Below are 27,894 nucleotides of genomic sequence, written 5' to 3' on the forward strand. Positions count from 1 at the left end.
GCTTTCTAATCAAATCCTGTCTTTCCTCCAAACCTCACCTGCAGACCTTCCTCCTCTGCGAACTCTTCTGACCCACCTGGATCAATCAATGAGCATCGCTAGTTCTCATCACTGACTCACCATACACCGTTTGGCACAGGCAGTGTTTGAGTTGTGCACTGGACTCCCATCAAGCCTGTGGGCATGAACACAGGCTTTGCCTGCAACCTGCTAGCCCCGAGCAGGGCACACACCAGGCACAGTCAGAGCAAAGAGGGAGACACCAAAGACAAGAACAACAGCAGCACTCGGGATATGTCCGGCACTGCGCATCTGCTCCTGCGCTCTGTCGCCTGCCCGCAGGTGAACACTCACGATCCTCTCCTCAGTCAGGCTCGGGTGTCAAATCCTCGCCACCTCCTCTGCCCGTCTTTCCTAACACTTCCCACGGCCCAGTCACCCAATCACGCTGCCCTGGCGGATGTTCTCTGCAGCACTTACACCGACAGAACTGACCGACTTCTTCATCACTTTGCCTCTGCACTAACACCTGTTCCCCATCAGAACCTGTGTGCCCTGCATACTGCTGCACCGTCACCGCATCAAGCTGTCCCTGGCACGGCTCAGGCACTCAGAAAGCACCTGTCTGATGACTGAGTGGATGGATGACTCATAGATAAAGAAACTGAAGCCCAGGTCACTTAGCTACTGCAATAAAGGTGGAACCCAGGCTGATCTCTCAAGTTTGTGGCTTTTGTCTTGCGACTTCTCTGTGTCTCCCTGCTCCTAATGCGCTTTCCGCCGAACCCACAGGCCATGCCTCCACAGAGCATCAGTGCAGCGGTTCCCAGGCAGGGTCCCAGTGCCTCAGCAGTAACCTGCAGGAGCTGAGTGGACCTATATTCCTGGAGACTGCTTTTGGTGGTTTAGAAGCCATTTCTTCTTATTTTCCTGTTGCCCTGGGCAGCTGGGCTGCAGATAGATGAAGCAGGACAATATGAATAGCTAGCTTAGCGGCTGTCATGAGAAGTGAACCAAATAATTCCTGCAAAGTGGTTCCAGCAGCGCTTGGTACATAGTAAACAGTCATCGCTGTCATTAATAATAATGACGATAATCATTATGATGTTGTCGTTATCACTCTAATCAACTACAGTACTGTGAAGAGTATTGATCTTACAGCTTTATAATAATGTTATGGTATTCTTATTATCATTATTGTTACTACACTCTGTTTCTTCTAGTCACATTATAAACTGTCAGGGACCCTAATGAAATCTGTGTGACAGAGTCACGTGTTCTACTTAGGTAGGCCTGCATGGCATAGAGCAATAATTCCGAGACTACCCCCCTGCTTTTCCTCTGGAGGCCCAGGGGAACCATCCTCTGAAAGCCCCGAGAAATTCTAGAGTCATACAACGCGCTGGCTCCTATCTCTGTGTCAAATCCGGCTCAGAGCCCCGGTGTTACCCTACTGGCTGAGTTAGGGAGAGGAGAATACACATACCTCAATCTTTTTCAAGCCAGCATCCACCCAGTAAAGTAACTGGCTCAGGGGTTCAAAGGCCAAGGCTTCTACTGTCTCCAAGCCGGAACTGATGATCACCTCCTGCCCTGTGCTCCCATTTAAACAGAGGCGCTGGACAGAGGAGAAGAAGGCATTCTGTGATGAGCTCCAATGACCTCCTGCCAAACCGGTCCCGTGGGTGGTAACCCTTTACTCAACTGGCTTGACTAGCAAGGGGGGAGATGTTTTACATCAGGAAGCTTTTTTGATGAATGGGGCTGCTTTTTAATAAAAGCATTTCGGAAACACATTACGGCTTCCTGCCTTGAAACGGAATAACCAAACAGAACTTAATCATGTGCACGGCTCACATTCCCATGAACGCTGATGACCGAACCACGCTATATCACAGTGACAAAGTCGGAGGTCACCGCAATGCACGAGCCTGTTTGCTTTTAACATGAAGGGAACCAGACTGGTGTTATTTTTAAGCTCTTCTATAGTCTTCCTCCTTTGAGAGGCTCCCAGCCATCAGATGCTACTTTGTCGGGACGGCTAAACTCAGCAGTGGCCCCTCAGCCCCGTGCCCACCCCCTCAAATTCCCAAGTGCTGTAAAATTTCTGTTGGATTGGAAGTTCAGATAAAACTTGTTGAAATTGCTTTTTAAAAGGGATTAAAGATCAAGTAGCTCTCCCTGAAGATGCACAGGTTCAAGGGGACGGCTGTCTGCCTGGCCTGTGCGGGGTCTTCACGGCTCACTTCCTGGTTCTTGACTGCGTTCAGAATAGCTCAAGTGGATAATGACATAAACTGAGTAAGTCAAGTGTGACTGTATCATGGCTTGGGAAGAACGACGCTAGAGGCAGGAGGTATGATAGGAAGTGACTAAAAATTCTACATTCTTAGTCCTAAAACCTGCACAGGAAGAACAGGAAGACCTTGTTTACAAACAAGACTGCAGATCTGGGGCTCCCTTTGTTCTCCCTATAAGGACAGAGGTAAGCAGGGAAAGGAAAATAGTAAAACGGGAAACTGACACATTTCATCAGTGGGCTCCAAGATGAGTTACAACTTAAAACCTCTCAGAGTCACTTCCTTAGGCGACTCTGAAAGAAGTTTATCTAGATTGGGCAGCTGCAAGGCAGAGGCCCCAGGACCAGGTCAAAGGTTGACTCACCTGGATGATGTCCAAGGCCAGGTCAGACCAATACAAGCAGTTGTGCTCATAGTCAAAGTCCAGGGCCACGGCTGCCCGCAGCCCGGTGACGGGCAGCTGCTCCGTGGCTCCCGAGGCTAAGTCATAGCGGTGGATGGACTTCCGCGTGGCGTACAGGATGAATTCATTCTCCTCTGCACAGACCCACAAAACAACAGGAAGGGTGAACCTGGGGGATGCCGGACAGGTCTCAGCATGTCCGACCTATTCTTTTTCTCACACACAAATCTCAGAGCCACTGCACACGGCGTGGGTCAAGTGAAAAAACACAAGGGTCCAGACAGAGGTGAGTAACAGAGTCACATTTCTGCTCCGGGCAAGCTCCTTAAACTCCTATGAATCTTAAACAAAAGTCCTCATCCGCAAAGTGTATTATTTGTTACTTTTCTTTTTTTTAATCTAGATCCTCTAGTAGGCATGCTCCAACATCCAAACTTCTGAGCTCGGCCTAAATGTCATTAATCACACTTGACAAAGTAATGACACCAGTTGATATGTTGTCCTTGTCATGAAACTGTACAAAGCTTGGGGACCAAAGACCACTAGTTCCTGAAGACTGATAGCTAAGTTTTCTAATCAATTTGCTTACCTGTTAAATACTGTTTGATAATGGCATGTGGCAATTATAACAACCCATTGTATTTTTAAAACAATAATAACACCATGTGTTCTTAATTACTAACAAAATGTTTTACAATGTAATCATCAAAAAGACTCTATTTCTACTTAACAAATACTTATATACAATGTGCATACTATGTACCAGGCTTTGTTTAATCCACATAACAATTACATAATGAAAACTACTATTAACACAGTTTTACAAATAAGAAAACTGAGAACAGAGAGGTTAAGTGACTCACTCAAGGTCACACACCTAGTAAGTGGCAGAACCAAGACTTGAACCCAGGCAGTCTGGATCCACTGTCTATGTTTGAACCAGAGTGCTGCATGCCTCATACAATGTAGACACTAATATTGCCATTTTTTAAGTTATAGAATTAGAGGCCCAGAATTCCTAAAGAGAAGAAACCAGAAGAGCTAGTGCTCTCTCTCCCACTTAGGGAACAGCCTAGAAAACATCTAGATTCTCCAAGGGAACAGAGATGAGCAACATACTCATATCTAAAAACATCCATTATGGCCCTGGCCGGTTGGCTCAGTGGTAGAACATCCACCCGGTGTGTGGAAGTCCCAGGTTTGATTTCCAGTCAGGGCACACAGGAGAAGTGCCCATCTGCTTCTCCACCCTTTCCCCTCTCCTTTCTCTCTCTCTTCTCCTCCCACAGCCAAGGCTCCACTGGAGCCAGAATGGCTCCAGCCGCAACAGAGCAATGCCCCAGATGGGCAGAGCAGCGCCCCCTGGTGGGCATGCTGGGTGGATCTTGGTAGGTGCATGCAGGAGTCTGTCTGACTGCCTTCCTGCTTCTAACTTCGGAAAAATACAAATAATAATAATAATAATAATAATAAAATAAAAACATCCATTATGACAATATTTTGCATATAGGACCAATGCAAATCTGAATCCTTCTGCTGCATGTCTGCGTAGTTACTGTTGTCCCTGCTTCCATTCCATTCACTCAATGAGTTAACTTGTACCAGCCACCAGTGTAATAAAGGCTTTAATATAGATAATGCACCAAAAACTAAAGCTACCTACAACCTTTTTTTTTTTTTTTTTCAAGAGAGACAGACAGGGATAGGCAGACTGGAAGGGAGAGAGATGAGAAGCATCAATTCTTCGCTGCGGCACCTTAGTTGTTCATTGACTGCTTTTTCATATGTGCCTTGACCTGGGGGCTCCAGCAGAGTGAATGAGCCCTTTGCTCAAGCCAGTGACCTTGGACTCAAGCCAGCGACCTTTGGGCACAAGCCAGTGACTATAGGATCATGTCTATGATCCCACACTCAATCCAGCGACTCCACGCTCCAGCCAGCGACCCCATGCTCAAGCTGGATGAGCCCGTTATCAAGTCGGCAACCTCAGAATTTCAAACCTGGGTCCTCAGCATCCAGGCCAGCACTCTATCCACTGTGCCACCGCCTGGTCAGGCAACCAAAAACTTCTAATAAAGGTAAGTTTGCCTTCTTTTCCTCTGTTTCACTTCACTTCAAAAGCATCTAAGTTACCACCAAATGATAACTAACTTCTCCTTTTGGTTTTCAAGCAAACCTTTCCACCATATTCCCAGGGAAGGGACAGTCAAGCTGAATACTGCCGAGTTTGTAAATGACATCAAAATCAAGGACTCTCACCGAAGCTGCCAGTCAGGGAGGCTACATGCACAGCAGCAAGCCTTTCACACCACGTCTCTCTCTAACACCCATAAACCTCACTCTGTTGCTTTGGGTTTTTTCTTTCAACTAACTAATGACTTTTGAGCGGAGCCTGAGTCCAGAACTACTCGCCTTCGGAGTAGGTATAGAGGAACGCGTAGCATTTCCATGGGTCATACTTAATTCAGAAGAGAACAGAATTCTTGACCAATTCCAGCCACACATGGGCGCCATGTAGAAATCTGTATTGATACAGTAATTGCAAAGGAAAAAAAAACCTACTTCATTTTGAAACGTCCTTCCAGATGGCCAGATCACCTCATCCCTGCAAGATGCTGTGCTTTCCATCAGTCCTAGGATCTTTCTTTTCCTTTCTTGGTACATTCCTGCCTTCAGTTCCAGACTTTAAAAAAACAAACCATTTAGGAGGTGGCCTCTAACACAAATAAGATTTTTCCACTTCATCCCCTATTCTATCCTCTCCTCCATGAGAACAGAAAATAGCTTTCCGATGAGTTTAAACGGCTGGTAAGAAACTGCTTTGTCCCTTGCTGAATTACCTTCAGAAATATTTACTACAAAAAAAAGCATGCACCGCAGGCAGCTCCTTAAGAGCCATCAGGCCAACTGGATGAACCCAAGCCCTCAGCAGTCACCGCTCTTGCAAAGGAAACTCTTGACCATTATCTGCGCATCTGCGGGAACCTGCTGAAGCCAGGTTCTGTTTAAGTCTCCACAGTGAGGTAAGCTAATTACTCTGGTGATGATGGAAGATTAATTAAGAGATGAATGAGCCAAGCACGGAAAACGCGGGGCAAGCTGGCCAGCAGGGAGCAAGGGCGAGGACCACTCTGCCTGCCTGCGTCAACACCGCTCGTGCCACTCGCTGGGCACGTCAGACAACACCACTGCTGGTGGAAGTCATCCCCAGTCATCACAACACCACTGCTGGCGGAAGTCATCCCCAGTCATCACAACACCACTGCTGGCGGAAGTCATCCCCAGTCATCACAACACCACTGCTGGCGGAAGTCATCCCCAGTCATCACAACACCACTGCTGGCGGAAGTCATCCCCAGTCATCACCGTCACCCAGAACTACGAGCAGGAGGAGGGCTCCGAAGGAAGAGGGAAGCTCTACAGGAGTAAGCACTGGAGCAAGAGAGAAGAGAGAAAAGATGCTAAGAGGCTAACTCTGTGCTATGGGATCACGATTTCACATGGAGGTTCCAGATACCTCAACACGTGCTGTCACCTCACCTGAAAACATGTTCTGGAACACACTAGCATGTGCACACACTCCAAAGAAGTGTGTCTTAACTGGCATGCATAATGTTCATCTAAGACCATGAGAATAATGTTTATTCGCCACTTAGACAATATCCAGTAAGAACATGGGCTTGGAGTGTGAATTTTGGCTTTGTCACTCACCAGATGTATGACCCTAAAAAAGTCATTTAACCCTCTCCTCTAAACATGCTTCCTCGTGTTTTAAAAAAGATGGGGCTAATAATAACTATTTCAGGAACTAAAATGACAATACATGGAAATGTCTATTAAATTGTAGTAAAAATTCCATTAAAATATTACTTATAATTATTATTATAAAAAATCAAGATAGAGCATGTAACTACTTCCCAAAAGGCCACAAGTCTCTTTACATTCAATGCTGAGAAACAGCTCCAGGAACATACAAAAGGCCTCTAGGCACCGTCCACCCTTCCTCCCATGCCTAGAAAACAACAGATGCCAACAAAATGTTTTTCAATTAACAACAGAGATTTCCTTGAAAAAATATGTTTCATTCCTGTAAAGTCATAAGGCTACAAATAAATTTAGTTTGGATCTCAAGTTTAGGGCGCTGTGAGATGTTTATAACTTCCGATCTTCTCCACTAAGAAGAACCACAAGACTGGACCTGGGTTAGATCAGGATCATATTTCCATGATGGCTCAAGAAGTCTAAGGGAAGAAACCACCTCTTACCTGCCAAGGGACAAGGGACCAGTTCTCCCTCCAGCCGCGCTTCAACGTCTCCTCCACTACAAGTGTCCCCAGAAATCTTCCGATAGCTGTCACCGCCCCCCAACCCCAAGAGCAAGAGGTCAGAAACATCAAAGAACAATCATAAAGGCTTTGTCATTGGGAATACATTTCCTATCCACGGACAGGAGAGTTCATCCCTCAGTTCCCCATAGGAACGAAGAAGGATGTTTAATCATTCTGAATGCTGCTTGTAATGAGATTAGGCAGCTCAGACAAATTGGAGTGCTGTCCTCCTGAATAAGCGTTTTAGATATATTTCTTCAACAAACTCCTCTGAAGATATGTCCTTGCTGAAATGTAGGACTTAAGATATAACTAGAGCTGTAGAGAAACTTACAGGCTTGCAACTTTTTGCTTCTCACCGAGGGTAGAGGAGTTTGCAAACATCCTAACTTTAAATATTGCCCAAGCTACTTAGAATCTGCTTACTTGGAATTCTAGCACTGAGAGTATGAGAGATACCCAGGGGGCCCTCTGTGCTGTCTCACACTAAGTGCAGACCACCCCCCCCCCATCACCACCACCGTGTCCCTGACACACCACCTCTCTGAGACGTACCCTCTGGTTCTCCTGTATGTAGCACCCACAGGACAAGGCACAGGCGGGGAATACGACTCCCCAGAAAGCTCGGGATCTGGAACACAAACCTCTAACGACAGATCTTCATTCATCTTGAAGCCGAAGTCACTGCAAAAGCGATCAGGGTTTGTTAGGGCTGCTGGGTCCCTCACCCGCGCAGGCACTGCGCACCGACCCTGGTGACCGCCTGCGCCGCCCGCGCCGGGACTACAAGTTACCTAACCTGCCCCTTGACAGACTACTCACATGTTTACACGTTTCCAAAAGAATCTACCAGAACTATAATTTTAAAACCACTATCAGGCAACAAAATTAATACTAATCATTGTGCTAAAAACAAAATAACATTAAAACATTTTTAGCTAGACTCAGTTCCCTACCAAAAGACTCTGGGCCTGCCTTTGAAAAATAAATAAGGATTAGCAAATGTTAAACAGTTACTAGCACTTAGTGAGACTTTCTCCTTGACATGATTGGAAGAATCAACACAGAAATTATAAAGAATAATGCCTTTTTTTTAGTCAATGATTTTTTCTAACCAATGTTTTTTAAGACCATTTCCACATACTACCTAAGATCATCCCCCTGAATACCTCATCCTGCACTGCAGGACACAGGCTTTGGTCCATGGGGCCTTCTGCAATTTGGGGGCCACATCTCTGCCAAACCACCCAGCTCCAGGAGCAGGGGTCCTCAGCCTCATCCTGGCTCTGCCCTTCCCTACGCAACCTCTCCCGGCTTCACTCTACACTTACCAAGGCCCTGCCCAAACCATAAACCCAGAATTCTCAGGAACTTTCCAGGTTGATGTGCTTTTCCCCGGGAGGTTTCTTTTACTCTATCTGGTTCGACAAATATTTATTAAAAACCCTCTTATGGGAAAAATATTTAACAGGTGCAGGGCAAAGCGGCTTGTGTGTCTATGACATCATAATCCACCTTTAGCACTTTGTACAGAATTGTTCAGAAACGAGTGTTTCATGACGGCATCAAACAGGTCTTACTCACTAGGTCAGGTCATTTTTACTGAATGGCTGCTTTCAGTCTTTTGGGGGACTGTGTGGAGCGTGAGCTAGTTACGGTGCTAGAGCTCCCCTTTCAGGCAGGTTTCTTCAAGCTGTAGGTCATGACCCAGAGGCAGCAAAAGTACGCCGGAGGGTTAAGACCGCTTCCTCCCCCACTTCCCCTAAAAACCAGAAGACTGCAGAACTCATCACACTTAAATGTTATCTCATAAAACTTTTGTCTTAATTACATGTGTGTACAAATCTACGACTGTGTAAGGACAGAGTCACACTTGAAAATGCATTTTGTACCTTTGTAGTTGCAGTCAAGAGTTTGAAAGCCACAGCTCTTAACAATGTAGGGAAATATGAAGACATAAAAGAGTCGGTGATACTTTGATACAAACAAATTTTTTTTTTTTTGCATTAAAAAAAAAAGATGTAAAAGAACCAACTGAAACCAGGACCTATCTGGTCCAATGGCAGGGCCCCCGAGCGCGGACTGAGGAAACTGTCAGACTAACCTCCCCTTCAAATGCAGCTGTCACTCGGGACCTGAACTAACGGGCAGCCCCTAAAAATCACTCGCTCTCCTTTCCTCTGCTGCGGGCCATCTGCAGACCATGTCGTTCACCACTGCTACAGTCCAATGCCAAACAATGCCAAGACCCATGCCGTCAGCAGCCTGGCTGCTTTCTAGCCGTTACGGCAAATGGACAAACAATAGCAGGACAGCCTGAAATCAATGCACTCCTTGTCATCGTCATGGTTCGTCATCCTCATGGTCTTATCTGTCCCGAAGCCCAGCTCCACGAGGGGCAGGGAAGGTGGTTTTCCTGGTCTATAATAAAGACTCGGCACCCACCAGGCTCCCACAAGTCAGCGGGGCTGGGCATGGTGGACCAGTGAGAGCCAGGCCTTTCCTGGGAGGGCACGCCAGTCCCTGGCTCTTGGTTTCTGTTGGTGGGAGGAAGGTTTTAGAGAAAAGGCATAACAGTGGTCGCCAAGGGGAGAAAATATCAGCGATCTGTTAGATTTTCTTGCATATTTTGTATTTTGTCTTATTTCTGAATTATTTTTAAAGGACTTTTAATGGGGATAAAAGAGGAAAGAGAGAAGGCACCATCACTGTTTCCAGGATCAGGGCCTCTACAGTCAGGGAGACGACCTCAGGCCAGTAATGGCTCTCGGATGAGTTACAATTTCAGGGTATCTAACAAGAGAGCAGAGGCAGCGAAGGGGCACTTATCTGACATCACTGAGAACATCAAACAGCTCTGTGGTTTCGCCATGGAAGCGGCTACACTCTTATCTCAGGACCACACAGCTTTCGAAGGGCATGTGGGTCTTGTACTATCCAAAGCCTGCTGCCCAGAGGGCGGCCTTGCAGAGAAGAAGCAGCAGAATCACTCAAAGTCTGGCGGAACTGCAGCCTCTCAGAACAACTGAGTCAGTGCAACGGGATAAGATTCCGGGTGACTCACATGCACATTCACGTTTGAGAAGCATGGGTCTAGGACAGGACTCAGCCAAACCTGATTGGCTGTTTTAGCAGAGATAACACTCATTGGGATCACAGGTACGCCTATTCGGGCACGGCAACCTCATGCTACTACAGGCAGAGCTCAGCAGCTGCACCAGGGACCACATGGCCTGCAAAGCCTGAAACATTTACTGTCTGGCCCTGTTCCAATCTCTGGGCTAGAACACACCGTGGGTTTCTGGCTTTAGTCAAGATAAACGTGCTTCCCAAAGCGAACTTTAGTTTCTGTGGGTTTATGTTCAATACCTACAGTCAGCTGGTAGCCCTGCTTCATCCGGAATAATGTTGTACCACATTACAGACCAGAGGACGGCCTAGGGGCTCTGAGACCCTAGGTGCTCTCCTGCTATCCTCATCTTCCTAAAGCTCCGTTCTGATCCTCCACTCTCCTCAGAAGCCTCCAAAGACACCCTCCTGCTTAGGGACTAAGGACTTTGCTGTCTCATCTGTTTTCTGTCCCATATGTTTTCTGTCTCGTCTCCACTCACTGACTGCTCCCTGCTCATACGCCCAACAAGGAGCCCGAACCTCGCCACCAGCCACTCCCCTGCCTCTACAGGGCGGCTGCATCTTCTCAGAATGTCCCTGCCCACAGATCCTGATGCCTCCTTGAGGCCCATCACCAACAGCAACTTCTCCAGAAATGTCTCCATCCCCCACAGCAAATCAGTCTCGTCCTTCCTGTCCAAACGGACAACAGAAGCACACCTCCGAGGTGTGTGCAGCTTTCCACCCGTTACAATCACGTGTGTGCACGTCGCTGCTTCTGCTCTTAGCATCTCGGCAGTGTCTTGCATGTTCTGCTCAAGGACTAATGAGTGTGTGTGTGTGTGTGTGTGTATACACACTAATATTCCTTCATTATTCAAATAGAGAAATTGCCTCTAACACAGCGCTTCTATGAAAAAGGAGTTAGCTTTAGTATGTTCCCTGTGTGAGCCATTCCTGAATAAATCACTGCAGCTTCCCCAGGTTTTAAGACCTCTCCCGTGTCACATGGCTGTAGACACTACATGGATTAACCTTATATAAAACGTGCCAACCACAGTTCCTGGCACGTGAAAGTGTTGAATGAATACTTGTTTCCTATATTTTCCTTCCTCACGTCAAGAAGAGTCCATGCCCTCATCTGTTCCCCTCACTGCCGAGAATAAAACACAACTTGACCCCAGGCATCGACGAAGAACCAACCATTCATAGTCCTCTCGGGTGCAGGAGCAGTTGGACACAACCACTGGTCTGTCAAAGTCTTCTCCATTGAAGCACGTGGCATGGGGGGTCCTCCGCTTGAAAACAGTCTTGTGTCCCAGCAAACACTCGTTGCCCCGCTCGTCAGATGGAGACCACAGCTTGTAGTCGTTCTCTGTGCAGGGTACGCCTGAGCAAAGGACACGCACAGGAGAGGCAGGACGTCAAGGGGCTTCCCGCCCTACCTGCCCATCAGCCCAGCCGCCCACTTCCTATCATCCCCGAGCTGTCCCAAGCTTCCAAAGGGCTCGCTTCGAGGCTGGGTGACACCCACACAAATGAGAATGGTACCTCCTAAAATACAGATGTTCATCTGAGAAAGTCGGAGAGAAGCAAGCCGCCTTTGGCACTACCTATTTCTGACCGTTTGTTTTTGACGGTTTCTACGTCCTGATGCTTATTTTAAGTTCTCACTGAGTTCATCCCTCCTTCCCCTCAGTCCCTTGAGCATCCTTAACACCATTGCTTCGAACTCTTTATCTGGTCATTTGTTCGCTCTCATTTCACTTAGTTCTTTTACTCGGGATATCTCCTGTTCTTTCATTTGGTTTTTCTTTGACAATTTTCTTTGACACATTTGGTGTTTCTTTGTCTCCCCATGTTGGCTGGATATACTTCAGCACATTCTACAGTTCCCTTTAGAAATAGAAACCCGGAGCTGTTTGTCTCCTAAGGAATGAGGGAAAGGCTGAGTCCTTGACAGATGGTATCACTCAGGAGCACAGTTCCCTGCCTGCTTCCTGTAGTGGTAGGGCAACATCTGGAAGTCTGGCCAGAGAGCAATGGAGAATTACTGTCACTGTTTGGAAGGTACAGGCTCTGCATGGAAGGAGGCTGAGAAATGGTAAGACAGACAACCTGGATGACGATATACCTACCCACATCCACTCAAAATTTAAATAGAGTGGGTTCTACAGTAAATCCAAAGAAAACTGACAGTAAAATTGGGTACTTTATGTCTTTTTTATATGTGTGTGTCTTTGGTTTGATTAAATGCTGTCTAGAAATGAGAAAGAACTGTCAATTCAATGCCATTCAAATCAGCAAGTATTTATTAAATCCTTTCTACCTAGGTGGCCAGTGGGCCATGCAGTTCATGAAAAATAAATATGCAGAGGACAGGTTCTTATTTCTAAGGACCTTATAATGTAGTTTATGGGAAATGACACACACAGAGGACAGAGACAAATGTATAGTACAAGGCAGATGAGTCAGCTTATACTCTGGACACAAAGAAGAAGGGAGAAGTCTCCTGGTTGGGATACTGGCAGCCCAGAACATTAGATCCTAAAACATGAAAGAATTTCAACTGGTAGAAACAGAATGGGTGGCACGGGGGGGGGGGGGGGGGGGGGGCATTCCATGAAGCTGGATAATGTCGGCCAAGGCAGAGAAAGAGGAAAGGTTAGGAGGACAGGGGAGGGGTGAGTCTTACTTCTCTTTCCTTACTCACATGTCCTTTGCCTGGACTAGCAGATCATGATGGGGTCTCAGTCAGCTTTGGGAAGACCGTGCACCCTTCAGCACACTGCCTTTCACATAGTAGTTACTGGCTGAATTTGTCAAACCGACACCACTAATTTCAATGTTTTTCATTCATTCACTCATTCATTTGTTCCCATATTCCACACACATATACCTAAACCTACTACGTGCCAGTGACTGCACAAGGAAATGAAAATACAAAAAAAGCACGGTGTCCTATTAAGAACTGCCAAAGTAAAAGCCCATACAGTATATTGTTTACTCACCTACTGTATCTGTGCCCATTGCATTCAATGGGTCACAAGCTCTTCTGAGGACAGAGTCTCTTAAGCTGATGCTTTGGTCGGTAAATATTTTCATGAAAAGAGTGAAGGGGGCAGCAGCTTACTTACCCAGGGCATCTGTGGCGTTGACCTGGAGGATCAGCCAGCTGTGAGCGTTCTCTTTGTTGGAGCCAAAAATGGTGAAGACTGTGCTCTTCTCGCCGGGTTCTGTGAGGAGCCCGTACACAAACACGGGCTTCTTGGAGAAGACAAATGTTTTCCAGGTCTCTCCTTCGTTGGTGCTGTATCTGCCCAAATGCAAGTAAGAGGGTCCTTGAAGTGAAAGTCTCTATGGCAAGAGCTTGCTTTCCAAATAATACCACCAACAGGAACCAGGGCTCCTTAGAGAAATGGCTGACTTGGGCTAAAGCAGAGAATGTATAAGGTTGTGCCAGGAAGCCAGGAAGTGCTCAGAGACCAATGTAGTCAATACAAAAGGACACAGAAGCTAGCTTGATGGGGCTCCAACTGGCCAAATTTAGGAAAATTTGAATATAAAAAAGAAAAATGATGGTAACAAATTATACACCGAATGAAAATAGAGCCGAGGTCTCTAAATGACACTAAAATTGAGAAAGGGGGGGAAATTATTTGTCTTCTATTCAATGTTACCTAATAAACATTGAAAACAATGACAGAATAAGAAAACTGACCATTCTGTCACTACCACCCCCAGAATGACTGACTCAGAGAAGGTCATCCTGAGATGCTCAAGTCCCTGGGTGGAGAGTGCTGGGGACCAGAATGTTCACATGGTGTAAAAATATTAACCCACAGATGTGAGTCATTCATTGCAAACAAGGAAATGTGACTTGACAGGAGACCACACAAGAATCACAACCTTCACCAGATTTGGCATCACTGACAGTGGGACAACCTGATATGATGAGTTTCCAGTGGAGCATGAAGGACAACATGCTACTCTGTACCAGTGGACAGATCCAGAATGCGAGACACTCACATGACAACTGGTCTGGAGTCTTCAGAAAAAAGGGGAGAAGAGACGGCTTGCTATAGACAAAGAGACTAAAGAGATACAACAGCCAAATGCAGTGAGTAACCCTTGACTGAGTCTTGGATTGGAAAGAAAGGTAGCTATAATAATATGGAACAAAGGAAAAATAAATATAGTCTATAAGTAATATTGAGTTCATGAGAATTTTCTTAGATGTGATAATGGCATTCTGATAGTGTAGAAAAAAAACCCTTGTTTATTGGAGACACACAGATGAACAGACAGATGGCACAAATAGACAGATAGATGGGAAGACAGACAGTCATGATAGAGAAATAGATGGGTAGTAGACAGAAGTTAAGCAAACTGGCAAAATGTTAACAATTGGTGATTTTAGGTTAATGTTATAAGAATGTTTTTAATATAATTCTTCCAACTTTTCCAGAGGTCTTAAAAATTAAAAAGTTGGAGGAAAAGTATGTGCTGAGACAAGTCTCCAAGATAGACCACATCAGAACAAAAAAGCAAGCCCTCGAACAACAGAGCAGCACTGAAGTAACTAAAATGCTTTTAAATTATCTGATATACCCTAAAGAGGAGAAGGAGAAAATACACCTGTTTCTTCATCACCCAGTGAGCTGGTGAGACACTCACCAGGAGAAACCACTCAATTAGGTTTTCATTAGGATCACAGAGAGATCGAGGTTCTCTTAGACCCCAATGATACATAAAACTTCTTTTTCTTTCACTTTTCCCATGTTACTGAAATTTTAGTTTTACTCGGGATCCGAATCCTTGACATAAATCTTTTCATGGCATCATTCAATCCAAACACTTCCTCTCATACTCAGATTACTAAAACTGATACTTCTGCAAGAAGGTTATGTGTTCAACCAAGAGGTAGCTTATGAGGCAATACAAAGAATGTCCACAGGGACTAAGTGACTTCTGCAGGCCTGACCAGGCAGTGACACAATGGATAGAACATCAGATTGGGACACGAAGGACCCAGGTTAGCAACCTCAAGGTCACCGGCTTGAGCGCAGGGTCATTGGCTTGAGCATGGGATCATAGACATGACCCCATGGTCGCTGGCTTGAGCCCAAAGGTTGCTGGCTTGAAGCCCAAGGTTGCTGGTTTGAGCAAGGGGTCACTCACTCTGCTGTAGCCCCTCCAGTCAAGACACATATGAGAAAGCAATCAGTGAACAACTAAGGTGCCACAACAAAGAATTGATGCTTCTCATCTCTCTCCCTTCCTGTCTGTCTGTCTCTCTCTCTGTCTCTGTCACACACACACACACACACACACACACACACACACACACACACACACACACGATCTCTACAGATCTTCAAAAGAGGAGAAATTCTCACCTGGATGATACGCTTTTGGTTTAAGCCAATGTTGAAGCAGATAGGGAGATAAGCTCACTCATTCAGTCTCCTTCTTGTACCGGTGCAATGTGCTAACATCTTAGTACCACTTTTAAAGCAGGGTAATGATATAGAACATTATTTTCTTTTGTAAGAATCTTTGGGGACCACACTGTTAAATAAGTTCCCTGTCACTGAAACAAACAAATCCCAAGTGTACTGATATATAGTTTGATCTCAACACAAAATGAGAAATGAAAACTGACTTCATCCTTCACCATCAAGTCAACCAACTTGTATGTGGGTCTCTTTTGAGTCAGCGTGCAAAAGCCCAACAGCTCCTTCTGTGAAGAGCACTGATTGTAAACAAGAAAGACCCACGACCCCCGAGGCCCATGGTGACAGAATGCCGAACAAACGAATGAGGGAGTCCCCCTCACGGACTCTTGTTTACTCGGTTCAGACAGGGAGACACATGAGCTAAATAAGGTGTTCCACTCCATGCTCATAATTTCAATTACCGTTAACAGGCACATGAACAGCCTCAGCAGAGAATCAAGGCAGAAGCTGAAACCAAGCCTCTTAGTTATTGGTGCTAATCAGGAAGAGAAAAACATGAATAATTTAAAAGAACAACAGGGAAATCAAACCTTTAAGCAACATTCTGCCTCTGTCCTCACTACACCTCTTCTTAGAGTTACGGATGTTACCCTGCTTCCTCCCTATGGTTGGGTAAGCTTTGGACCAGAAACGCCCTTATGAAACACTCCCTTCCACAGGTCTTCTCTCTCCAGCTGGCTCAAAAACATGACAGAGTGACAGTGGGCACAGAAAGTCCCCAAACCATGTCTCACTTGCCTCTGTATCGTCAGTGCCTAGAACGACATCTTAGGTTGATTACAGATGTTCAACAAATGTTGGTCTAATGGACCTGAAATTATGTCTTAACAGAAATAAGCTCCAGTTCCAGCTTGGGCCCTAACCAGTGGCAGTCACAGTATTTCTTAGTGTGAAAACTGAGGGAAATGGCTTGGGTCATCTCTGGTGTCTCTGAGAAGCAGCAAAAGCACGCCCACAGGGCTCCAGGACCTGTTATTTACATCCAACACAATGAGAGCCCACCTATACCCACACCCACACCCACACCGAGGCTGTGCATCTGTCACATGACCACACCCCTTCCAGTTTCATAAACTAGTAAAAAAAAATACATGCAATAAAAATATTTGAACAATCAAATATGTACTGAGCACCTGCCAACCTGTACAGAAGAGCAACTCCTGTGTACAGAGACCTTGCTAATGAATTGAGGAATTCAGGCGTGTAATGAATGAAAAGGTAACTAACCAAAGGAGGCAGGAGGTGACCGACGCCAAGTTAATGAGACAGCCGACCAATGCTCTGAGACTCGGAGGAGAGAGAGTGATCACTGTGGCGGAGGAGGCTGGGCACAGCGGAGGGACCTGGAGCCTTAGACCAGCAACAGAAAGCCAGTCGGTCCAAAGCAGCCTTCACTCACGCAAGGGCTGCCTGGGTATGACTACTGTGGTTTGAGAATATATTTATCGCTCTGTGGTTTGACGACATGAAGTGACTACAAATCATTTCCTGCTTCTCTCCTGATGCAACTAACAGCCTGCCGTACCAGGTCAATAGCAAGGCAGCAGGAGTAGAAGCAAAAAACTCTGTGAGCAACAGACTGCGTAAATGCCAGGTGGCGACACAGATTTCAGCAAAGCTCCGACTGATCTTTGGGACACAGGCACCTACCAACAGGAGGCCGGTACAGACTTTCCTATTTGCAACTGCCTTATGTAAACCGTATGTACACACGCCTCCAAATGACCTATACAAACAGAAAAAAGCTATAGTGTCCATCGTCCCCAAAGTCTACAGCCCCGACTCATTTCCAAACGTCGAGGAGCACAGTGTGGCTTCCCTGGCAGTGGGGTTCTTTTCCTGCCCGTGTTTTGCTCCAGTGAGCACAGCAATAACATTGCATTCCCTGAGCATATGCCCTGACAGAAGGTGGGAGAGGACCAGATCCTACTGACCGCTTCAGAGGGGCCAGCTTAGAGTGCACATGGGACCTGCAGAAAAGTCAAACAAGGAAAGTCAGGGACCAACTCTACAATCTGACTGCCATTCAAAGAATGAAATGTATTCCTGGGATGTCAACTATGTCCCCTACCATAGTTCTCTCAAGTAGTGTCCCAAACATCACATTGATTATTCCTGTATCTCACCACTAGAGTATGGACCCCACCAGAGTCCGGGGAAAACATCCTGTTTATAATCAGATGTGCGGTACTTTGTAGAATTAGTGCTAGCTAAATGAGTGAGAGGGGAATGAGTAAATTACTGGATAAATAAATGATGGTTAAATGTGGGAGGAACTGTGCTTTGTGACGGTCCTCATCTGAGCACACGCCAATCCAACGCAGACACAGTGTGGCTGACAAACAAAGCCTCTCCTGACTGTTGGCTTTACAAGCAGCTGCTGGCCAGCGCCACACAGACCGGAAACAACCAGGGGGAACGCGAGCGCCAGCACTTTCCTCCTCTATGCTCGGAGGCCAGGTTGCTCAGCACACGTCAAATAAACCACAGGGGAAACCATCTGCTAAGTAAGATCTCTTTTTACAAACCACCCGCCTCTCTCTCGATGCTGGCCCTGTTTGTTTTTCTTTCTTAAGATTGTGTTTATTTATTTTAAAGCGAAGGGAGGAGGGAGGAGCAGGAAGCAGCAACTCCCATATGTGCCTTGGCCAGGCAAGCCCAGGGTTTCGAACCGGAAACCTCAGAGTTCTAGGTCAACGCTTTATCCACTGCGCCACCACAGGTCAGGCAGCTGGCCCTGTTTCTAACAGGCTTTCTTCCCTGCACTAAGCATGATGATTATGATTACAGAAGCCCTCTCCATCTCTTTCAATAAGTTACCTCCTGGATTCACCTCCAACACAGTGAGGGAGAAGTGAAGGCAGGTGTGCCCTAAAGTTAACAAAATCGAATCAAAGGACTGGTTTTGATCAAATCAGACAACAGGAGACAAAAGTTATAAACTCCCAATATTGTTGCTTTTCAGAGCAACAGATTGCAAAGAGCACAGATGGTAATTTAAAGACCCCAGTACTAATTTTTTCCTGCCACTAACAAATGAGGAGACTTTGGGCAGGTTACTTCACCTTGCTGAGCCTCCGTTTTCTCACCTGGAAAATAGAGCGGCTAACCCCAATCACCCCTTCTAGTTCTATCCATACGGACCTCTAAAATCAAATGCATCACAGCAAAAGTCCATTGGCTACTAATTTACAGGCACCCTGAAATGATTACCCATGTATTATTATTATTATTTATTGTTATTCGTTCTATGAGTGAATCTCTATACCCGTGTTACACACAAAGCAATGAAACACAATTTACAGAGCCTCTAGTTAATATTTAAATCACGATTAATATATATTTCAATAGAGTTGTACTTTTTCAAATCAATCAAGTTATTTCATTTATTCCGCGGAAGGACCCCTTTGACACAGGAAGGGCAGATTATTAGTCCTAAGGATAGAAAACCAAGCATAAGCAATTTCTGGACATCACGAATTGTGCTGTCCACAGCCTCGTGCTGGAGAGATACCATCCAGTTATCACCAGCCATAAGTGTTCTGGGAGAACAGTGTGAGGTTAAAAGACGACGCTACATCAAGGACACTTACTTCAGCTCATCGGTCTCCATGCCCTGGGCGATCGCCATGATGATGCCACCGTGATCCCCCCACGTGTAGTAGTGGGGTCCGGGGAGCGCCTGAAAAGGAAAAGCCAGCGCTCACACTATGGCTGTGGAGGGGAGGGGCCAGAAACTGTGCATGCCACACGCACACACGCACGCACACACACACACACAGCTGTGATGCCAACCACTCAGGTACCTTTACATTTCCAGGGCACCATCACATCCAGGATCTCATCTGCCTCACGGAGCCCCGGGCGTGGTCAGAATGTGTCCTCGTATCCCCACCCTTTCCCAGACGAAGAAACTAGCATTGCTATGAAAGCGGCAGACTGCCCAGTCAGGAGCCAAACCCAAATCTCTGACTCTCACCAACAGGGGATTAAAAATTAACCGACTGGATATCCGGTTCCACTGTAACAGTCCAAGCCTATCCTTCCTGCTGATTACAACTAAAAACTCTGGCCAAAATACATACAACGCTGCCTGAGGTTGCAGGAACATAAACGAAATTGGGCAGCCTACGGATGGATTTAAAACCTAGAGAAGCTAGCTACCCACGCAGTTGGAGTTTCCGGTATGGCTCTGCCCCAAGGGAAAGCCCAGGTGTGGAATACCTCAGTCCCAGCCAGACAGCTTCTACCTAAGGAACCAAGAAAAGAAGCCCCTACCGGGCGAGGAGAATATGGATGTTCACCTAGAGGGCAGTGTCGAAGAAGTGAACCCTTTGAGTCTGGGTAGGAACTCACATCAGTCTCAGCCTGATCCCTCAACTACACACGTCTGGCACAGACCCAAACCAGCAGCGCAAAGGCTTAGTGAACTGAGCGGAGATTTCAACCACCATCCACAGAACACAAGACAGAAGCTACGGTCTGAGCCTCGACAAGTTCATTACGTGCTACAACAAAAAATACCCACATCCCCCAGGGGATCACATCGCATGCATTTTATTCATCGTCCAGGATACAATCCAAAATTATTCAATATGCAAACATACCTGTAAAGTGTGTTCAATTCTCAAAGGAATCCAAATGTTGGAATTAACAAAAGACTTTAAAACAGTCACCATAACTGTGGTCCATGAAGTAAAAAATAAATAAAATACATCTGAAATAAACAAAGGACAAGAATTCTCCCCCAGAGAAGTGAAAACTATTTTAAAAAGAAAAGAAACAACAAAAAAAATTATAACAGAAAAGTATACTATCTGAAATAAGACATTCACTGAAGGGCTCAACAATGAAATAAGAAATGACTGAGGAATTCATGAGCTTGAAGATAAATAGAACAGTAGAAATTTTCTAGTCTAAATAAGATACGGGAAAGAGCGTTTTGTTTTTTTTTTTTTTTAGAGGACCAAGGACCTGTGGGACAATAGCAAAAGGTCTAACGTGTAAGTGAAGTCCTAGATGAATAAGAGAAAGGGAATAGAACAGAAAAATACTTGAAGAATTAACCGCTGACAATCTTCAAGCTGGGTGAAAAACATACATTTATAGATTCAAGATCAGTGTCCCTAAATAAAAAAGATCAACACAAAGAACCACACTTAGAGACATCATAACAAAATTACTGAAAACCAAAAATAAGGGGGAGAAAATCTTGAAGCTTCTGGAGAAAACTAATACATTATACACAAGAAGGTGATAAGTGAAATGGCTACAAATTTCTCATGAAAAACCAAGAAAGTAAGAAGATAGCAGCACCTCTTTAAAGTACTGATGAAAATTACTATCAACCTTGAACTCCATACCCAACAAACATATCTGTTTCATAGGTGTACCAGAAGGAGAAGAGAGAGAGCAAGGGACTGAGAACCTATTTGAAGTCATAATGACCAAAAACTTTCTTAATCTGGTGAAGGAAAAAGACACATAAGACCAAACAGCACAGAAAGTCTCAAACAAGATGGACCCAAAGAGGTCCATGCCAAGACACATATTAATTAAAATGGCAAAGGTTAAAGACAAAGAAAGAATCTTAAAAGACACAAGGGAAAGATAGATAGTTACCTAGAAGGGAGCTCCCATAAACTGGAGGCTGATTTCTCAACAGAAACCGTATAGACCAAAAAGAGATTGGCATGAAATAGTCAAACAAAAGGGAAGGACCTACAACCAAAACTACTTTACCCATCCAGGAAATCATTTAAAATTGAAGGAGAAATTAAGAGCTTTCCAGACAAGGAAAAGCTAACTTCGTTCATTAATAGCAAACCAGATTGTTCCCTCTAAAGCAAAGGCTGCCAATGGGGACGAAGATGCCTATTCACATACAGTCTCAACCTTTTCATCCCCTAGTTAGTTCAATGCTATTTCCAAAAACAAGGTCCCTTATGCGATGGGTGCTTCTTGGCAGGCGATGGGTGCTTCTTGGCAGGCGTTAAGCATTCACAGCAGGAGGCACTGACAGCTGCCCCAGCATCAGCCCGATGATACCACTTCACCGGAAGAGGAACAGAACACTGCTTTCTACCCAGAAATCATCTGCAGATGTTCAAATCATCAGATCACACTGACATCAAAAGGTGCCAACCTATCCACAGAGGAGAGAACACCCAATTTCAAAAGGAACGTCCAGCTCCAAGAAAAAGGAAAGGAACTGCTTAATCATTCCCATGGGAGCGAAACAAGGATGCCCTCAAAATTCCAGACTGTTCACACTTTTTGACTATGCTGGCCTTAACAACCTCCTTCATCTGAATAGGTACGTATATTCTCTCCCATGCTGTATAACCCTTAATTTACACACACACACACACACACACACACACACGCACACATGCATGCACATGCAAGCACACACATACACTTGAAGGGCCAGTCTCAGATCTCTCAGCTAAAGTATGTGACAGTTCCCTGTACCTGTAAAGAGCCAAGAAAATGATGGGTTTTATTACTATTCTACATATTACATATTTCAGTAGGAAGTATAGACATTGCATTCCCAATAAGAAGCACCAGGAGGATGGAAACTGTTAGCTCTTCTGAGAACACCACATTCCTCCAGATGTCATGCTCAGCCTGTGGGAGGCGCTCTCCTCAAGCCTTTTATTGCGTTCTGGTGGCTCCCTGCATGTGCAGCAGGCGCCTCTGAAAGCAACCCCAGCAGAATGAGACCAGAGGCACTTCCCTCGGACTTCAGAAGTCATGAGAGGCTGGTGAAAACTAATGTCCAAGACTGGATTAGCATTTCAGGGCGAGAGAACTAGCTGCGCCTTCAGAATTGGCATAATCGGTGCCGAAGGATCCAAATTAATTATACAACCTTAAGGCAAAACCGGCCTTCTTCCACGGCACAGACTGAGATGAAAGCGCCTGTATGTCACAGCCCAGTGAGGAGAGGCTTGACTTCAACTTCAGTAACGTACAAATGTAATAAATAACCAGGCTCGGGCCTGACACCACTACAACGACACTGCCATTTGCTGATAGATTCGGTACATATTTACTGAACACCCACACCATGCCAGACAGACACTGTTTGGTCCCAGAGGTAAAGAAGGGAACCAAACAGATGTCTTATCCTCATGGAACTTATAATCTTGGAACATTTAGTCAACTATATCTTTTTTTAGAGTCTGTTTTTGATTCACAAACACAGGGCCATATTACAAGGGGTGAACACAGATCGGTGCAGCTGACCCTCGTGTGGTGGTCCCGGTACCTCTCTTTATTTTAGAGCCGTGGTTGGAACTGGTGACCTCCACCAAGGGCCTGAACTGGCTAGGTTCAGGCCACATTCCCACACCAACAAGATCCAAGGGGGAGCTCTGACCTCTCGCCACCGGGCTCCGGCGCTGCTAGAGATGTACACGTTCATCTTGCTTGCTAAGTTCTTTCCCACTGAACCTAAAATGCAAGAGGCACGCTGATTAGTGATTTCAAGAAGGTGTCAGAGTATTGCTTTGCCCAACTGAAAATTCTGAGTAGGATAGAGCAAGGAAGAATGTCTTAAAGCCGCAGACAGCAGTTAACTGCAGCAGATGGCGGTGGTCACTATGCCTTTGGCCGCACAACATCAAACCGCTTAACCGTTAAGTAAGGAGAGGCAAAACAGACTTACCGGTGGCAATAATGAGACCGGGAGCCGACTCCTTGGAGAGGATGGGCATCCTCCGGAGCTGGAGGTTGAGCAGCTGACTGAGCCGCTGGGCCAGGTGGAGGGAGCAGCCCTGGGACAGCTGCAAACACAAGTTCCAGGCACTGTCAGCAAGTGATATGCTGCCTGCACCCCCCTCTACACACTGCAGCCTGTGCGTGGATGCAGGTAGGTAGATGCAAAGGACGGAGGCCTGGCCCAAAGGATACCAGAGCCATAGCCAGGCTGTCACCACTTGTTCCCTGATGGAACATGATCAGCTGAACCACATAAATGCCTCTCATTGAAGGAAAGAGAAAAAACGCTAATAAAAGAATGCCTTCTAACTCTCAGGAAAATAGCAACAAGAAACCATGTCAACTCCAGCAGACAGGAAAGCTATCAATCTCTCCTTATTCCCCAGAGATTCTCCCATGTGACTCCCAGATATACACATGAGATAGAAACATCAAAGTATTCATGATAAATTTTTTTCAAGTAGGTTGCATTTGTACAGAGTCCAAAGTCTACAGATGTTCACTGTCAAATTCAAGTCATTCAAACTGACCTCCATCACTTATGTAGCAGATTTTTAGTTCTACAAGCAAGGCCTTTTACTATGTGGGTCATGCCTGAGTCTCTTGGCCAGAAAATGACTATCAAATGTGTTCTGGACAGGACAACTGTGTGTGTGCTTATGATACAGGTAAAACATGTGACATGGTTTGCTAGATACCCTTATTTTTATAACAAAAGGATCTCTGACGAATATGCGTCTTGCTAGCATCAGAGTATGGCAAATGAAAACGAGAAGAAACTCAGCTGGGTCTCAGAGAAGTGCCTGCCAACCTTTTCAACCTGCCTCCTTTTCTTTCCTCACCTAAAATCAGAAGTAGAAACTAAAAGCTGTATAACTGTTGTAAGGTTCATTAATAAACTGATCAGTCTGTGAAAGGGGAAGCTGAATTTTAACCAGACCATTCATTCTCTTTTTTTTTTAATTTAGAAATTAAATTTAATGGGTGACAATTGATCAGTAAGAGTATATAGGTTTTGGGTGAACATCTCTATAGCATTTGAACTGTTGACTGCGTTGTATGCTCATCACCCAAAGTCAGATCATTTTCTGTCATCGTATGTATATATTTGTCCCTCTTTACTCCCCTCCCCCTGCCTTTCTCCCCCTGGTAACCATTTCACTTTTATCTATGTCCATGAGTCTCAGTTTTATACCCCACCTATGTGGGATATATATTTAATACCATTAATTCCATTTAACCAAAACTTAAAACCCCACTGCATGCTGAAAAATACCCCACCCCATCCATACCAGACCCACGCAAAGCTCCAAGATTGGAAAACACTGCCGAGTAAATAAGAAGCCCTGAGCTATTGGTCTACATGTTCTTGTAGCCTGCCTCTCTCCAAAGTTAGATTTGGTGTGGTCAGCAGCAGCCAAGACCTGGTGCCGCCTCAGAAGACAAATCAAGAAATGCATTCTAGAGCAAGAGTGTCCCAAAGAGTGTTCCCAAGGGCTGAAGATACAGCACATAGTAGGTCAATATACAATATTTAACCATGGACCAACAAAATTCAGTAACTGTCACACTCAAATGTGAGTTTCTCCAAAAATCAGTACTGCTTGTTTTTTCTCTGAGTTCCTTCCATCCACCTGCTTTACACACCCCGGATCCCTTACGTGAAATGGAAAGGGAGAGGAGGTATGTCACATAAAGCCAGGAACCACAACCGGGTCACTGCTTAGGTCTATGGCACTACTTAAAAGCAGCAAATAACATATTTTAGTATTCTTTGCTTTTCAGGTGAAGCCACAGATAGGAAAACTTACAGAATCCTAAATTTTAAATTTTGCAAGAAATTCTGCAGAAATAACTTAAGGCAAAGGTTTTCAAATTTTCTTGGTTCACAGCACAACTGGTGTCCCAGTAATGTATATAACATTTTCAAGCTGGAAGCACTTCCAAGAAGTATAATATATATGTATGTCCTAATAACTTAGTAACGGTTTGAAATAATGGTATTATGTATAAACACTGAAAACAAAAATAACGTTTTTATTTCATCTTTAAACACCTACAGTTACTTAATAACGGGACGTGTGAACCTGTTGGGCACGCCTAACCGCTCACACTTTGGAATTGCACTAGACTCCACCACAGTCACTTCCGGTTCCACTCTCACTCTCTCACTTGCTTTTCCATCACCTCAACTGCTGAGACGTCAGCTTCACAAAGATATGATGTTATCAAAAGAAATGCAGCATGAGCTACTGCTGAAACTGTGCATTAATTAGAGATAGTAGTTCACATAGTGCTAATAGATGTCAAGTATCATGGGGCATCCCTCCAAATCTTAAAACGCCCATGGTGCCCTGGGAGGTCACTATGGCATCCCAATGTGCTTTAGTGAAGAGATTGGGAAGTGTTAAGTATAGAACGATAGATAAAACGTTGTATGAAAAAAAACCCAAACCAGATTAAAGTATCTATACCTCGCAATTGATTTTCTCTCCATATCCGGTGAAGGCTGGAGCCTGAAGAAATTCCCAGGTGCCCCCTTTGTCAAAGGTGATGACGGACCTCATGTTCTCCTCACTCATGGAGCCATTAATCAGAGTGGCGATGTAGACACCTTGTAACCCTTCCACACGGTGGAAGTCGGCAAATGGTTCGTTCGCAAAATACCTACAATAAGGGGAAATAAACAGCTGTGAAACTAAATTGGTATTTGGGGGGGGGTATGCTTTTATGGTAGATAACATAAAATGTAACCACTTTAAATTACGCAATTCAGTAGCATTAAGTACATTCACAACGTTGTGCAACGGCCATCGTTATCTAGTTCCAGAACATTTTTGTCACCTCAAAAGGAAACCCTATACCCTGGACCGTCATTCCTACTTTCCCCCTTCCCCTGCAAGGACCTGGCAGCACTAATAAAACTTCTGTTCTCTAGAGATTGGGCTAATCTAAATACTTCATATAAATTGAATCATACAATAAGTGGCCTTTTTTATGTTAGCATAAGGTTTTCAAAATTCACGCATAGTGTAGCATACATTAAGTACTTCGTTCCATTTTATGGCTGAATAATCTGATTTTTCTAAAAACAAAAAGTGATTGTTTTTTAACTTTGAGGGCCAAGATGCTTATCTGATCAATAACCCCTCACCAGGGTCCAGAAAGATGACTACAACACACAAAGCTGACAGACGAGTCACCTCTATTTGTTCAGTATCAAAAGTGACCTCAAATCTCCAGGGAGTCTTAACAAACTGCAAATAATAAGCGAGACTTGACAGCCACTAGGAATAGTGCCAGGGCTCACCATTTTACCCAACCTGCAGAAAGGTAGCCAATGGTTACACAGTCACTGCCCAGCACTCACCGCTAACCATCTGACACCCCGATCAGACAGAAGCCCATGGGGTCTGTATGACGGGGCAGAGCAGAATCCCTCCCCAGAGAAGCAGTCCGTACAGCAAGGAGGACTCTCTAAGCTTGGTTACACCTGTTAACAGTGGCACAGAGAATAAGGCCCCACGGGCCTTACCTGCTATGCTAGGACTCCGCAATTTTACTGTAAGGCAGTTTTGCACCAAACAGTACGCACGTTACAAACATAACAGAAGTGCACCCTTTATTTAGAAGGTTCTGAGTCACTGGGCTTTGCAGAAAAACAAATAAGCACAGAACTGCTATTTTCCATTATCTGCATACATATCTGGAGCTGGATGATGGCTCTGCTGATTCAGACAGACAGATGGACGCACACTGCAGCTCTGGGTGCAGACAAGAACGAGGAGTGACACTCACAGACTGACAGAGACACTTCAGACTGAGAGACAGCAAAGTAAGTCCCTACCACAACACCACACAGTCTCATGTGCAGTTTGCTTAGGCCGATTCTAGTTATTTTTCAGTGACTTCCTTAATAATCAGCCGTGGTCGAGGCTCCTGCTCTGTCCACCTCAGCTCAGCTGCTGCTAATCCTGTCCTCTCTCACCGTGAAGCCTGTCATCTGCAGGTTCGTTAGCTTCTTTCAGGTATCTGGGAGGTCTGAGTGTCTCTCCCTGTGCCAAGCTCCGTTTCTTCCCCCTGGTCATTCTCCTAAAGGCCTGTCTGTTAGTTCCAAGCAGAAACCTGTCCTGGGTATCTCCCACACTCCTCTGCCTTCAATTCCCAGCCCACCCTGTCCTCTCCCCTTTTGACTAGCCTTACAACAACTCGCCTTGCCCTAAGCACTCTTCCTGATTGTTTTCTTCCCTTTTCTCTCACGGATCCCCTTGACAGCAAAACTCCCATGCTTCCCAGTGTGCCCGAGGTTGAGCCTTACCAGGCAGCTTGGCAGGTCACCCCGGCCACCCAAAGTGCAGAATCGGAGCCCTCCTAGCCACTCCTGACCAACCGAGCGGGCCCTCCTGGCCAACTGAGCAGATCCCCCCAAGATTCCCCAACAAGCCTGACAGCTCTCTCATCACCACATTTGCTCCCCCATCTAGACAGCGCTTTCCACGAGATTC

At 45.4% G+C, this 27,894-nt stretch overlaps 1 protein-coding gene across 1 annotated transcript in view; it reads right to left on the minus strand.

Moving 5' to 3' along the window:
- SORL1 (sortilin related receptor 1) overlaps positions 1-27,894 on the minus strand; it is a 139,803-nt gene that overhangs the window by 62,991 nt on the left and 48,918 nt on the right. Inside the window, exons 9-18 of the mRNA XM_066365308.1 lie at positions 25,864-26,056; positions 23,337-23,454; positions 23,049-23,122; positions 19,255-19,343; positions 13,280-13,458; positions 11,346-11,532; positions 7,587-7,715; positions 6,969-7,054; positions 2,665-2,837; positions 1,487-1,618 (exon numbers count right to left, since the gene is read on the minus strand). Coding sequence (XP_066221405.1) covers positions 1,487-1,618; positions 2,665-2,837; positions 6,969-7,054; positions 7,587-7,715; positions 11,346-11,532; positions 13,280-13,458; positions 19,255-19,343; positions 23,049-23,122; positions 23,337-23,454; positions 25,864-26,056 — 1,360 coding nt within the window. The remainder of the gene's footprint in view (positions 1-1,486; positions 1,619-2,664; positions 2,838-6,968; positions 7,055-7,586; positions 7,716-11,345; positions 11,533-13,279; positions 13,459-19,254; positions 19,344-23,048; positions 23,123-23,336; positions 23,455-25,863; positions 26,057-27,894) is intronic.

Source organism: Saccopteryx leptura, chromosome 2, assembly GCF_036850995.1.
Source record: "Saccopteryx leptura isolate mSacLep1 chromosome 2, mSacLep1_pri_phased_curated, whole genome shotgun sequence".
Taxonomy (NCBI): domain Eukaryota; kingdom Metazoa; phylum Chordata; class Mammalia; order Chiroptera; family Emballonuridae; genus Saccopteryx; species Saccopteryx leptura.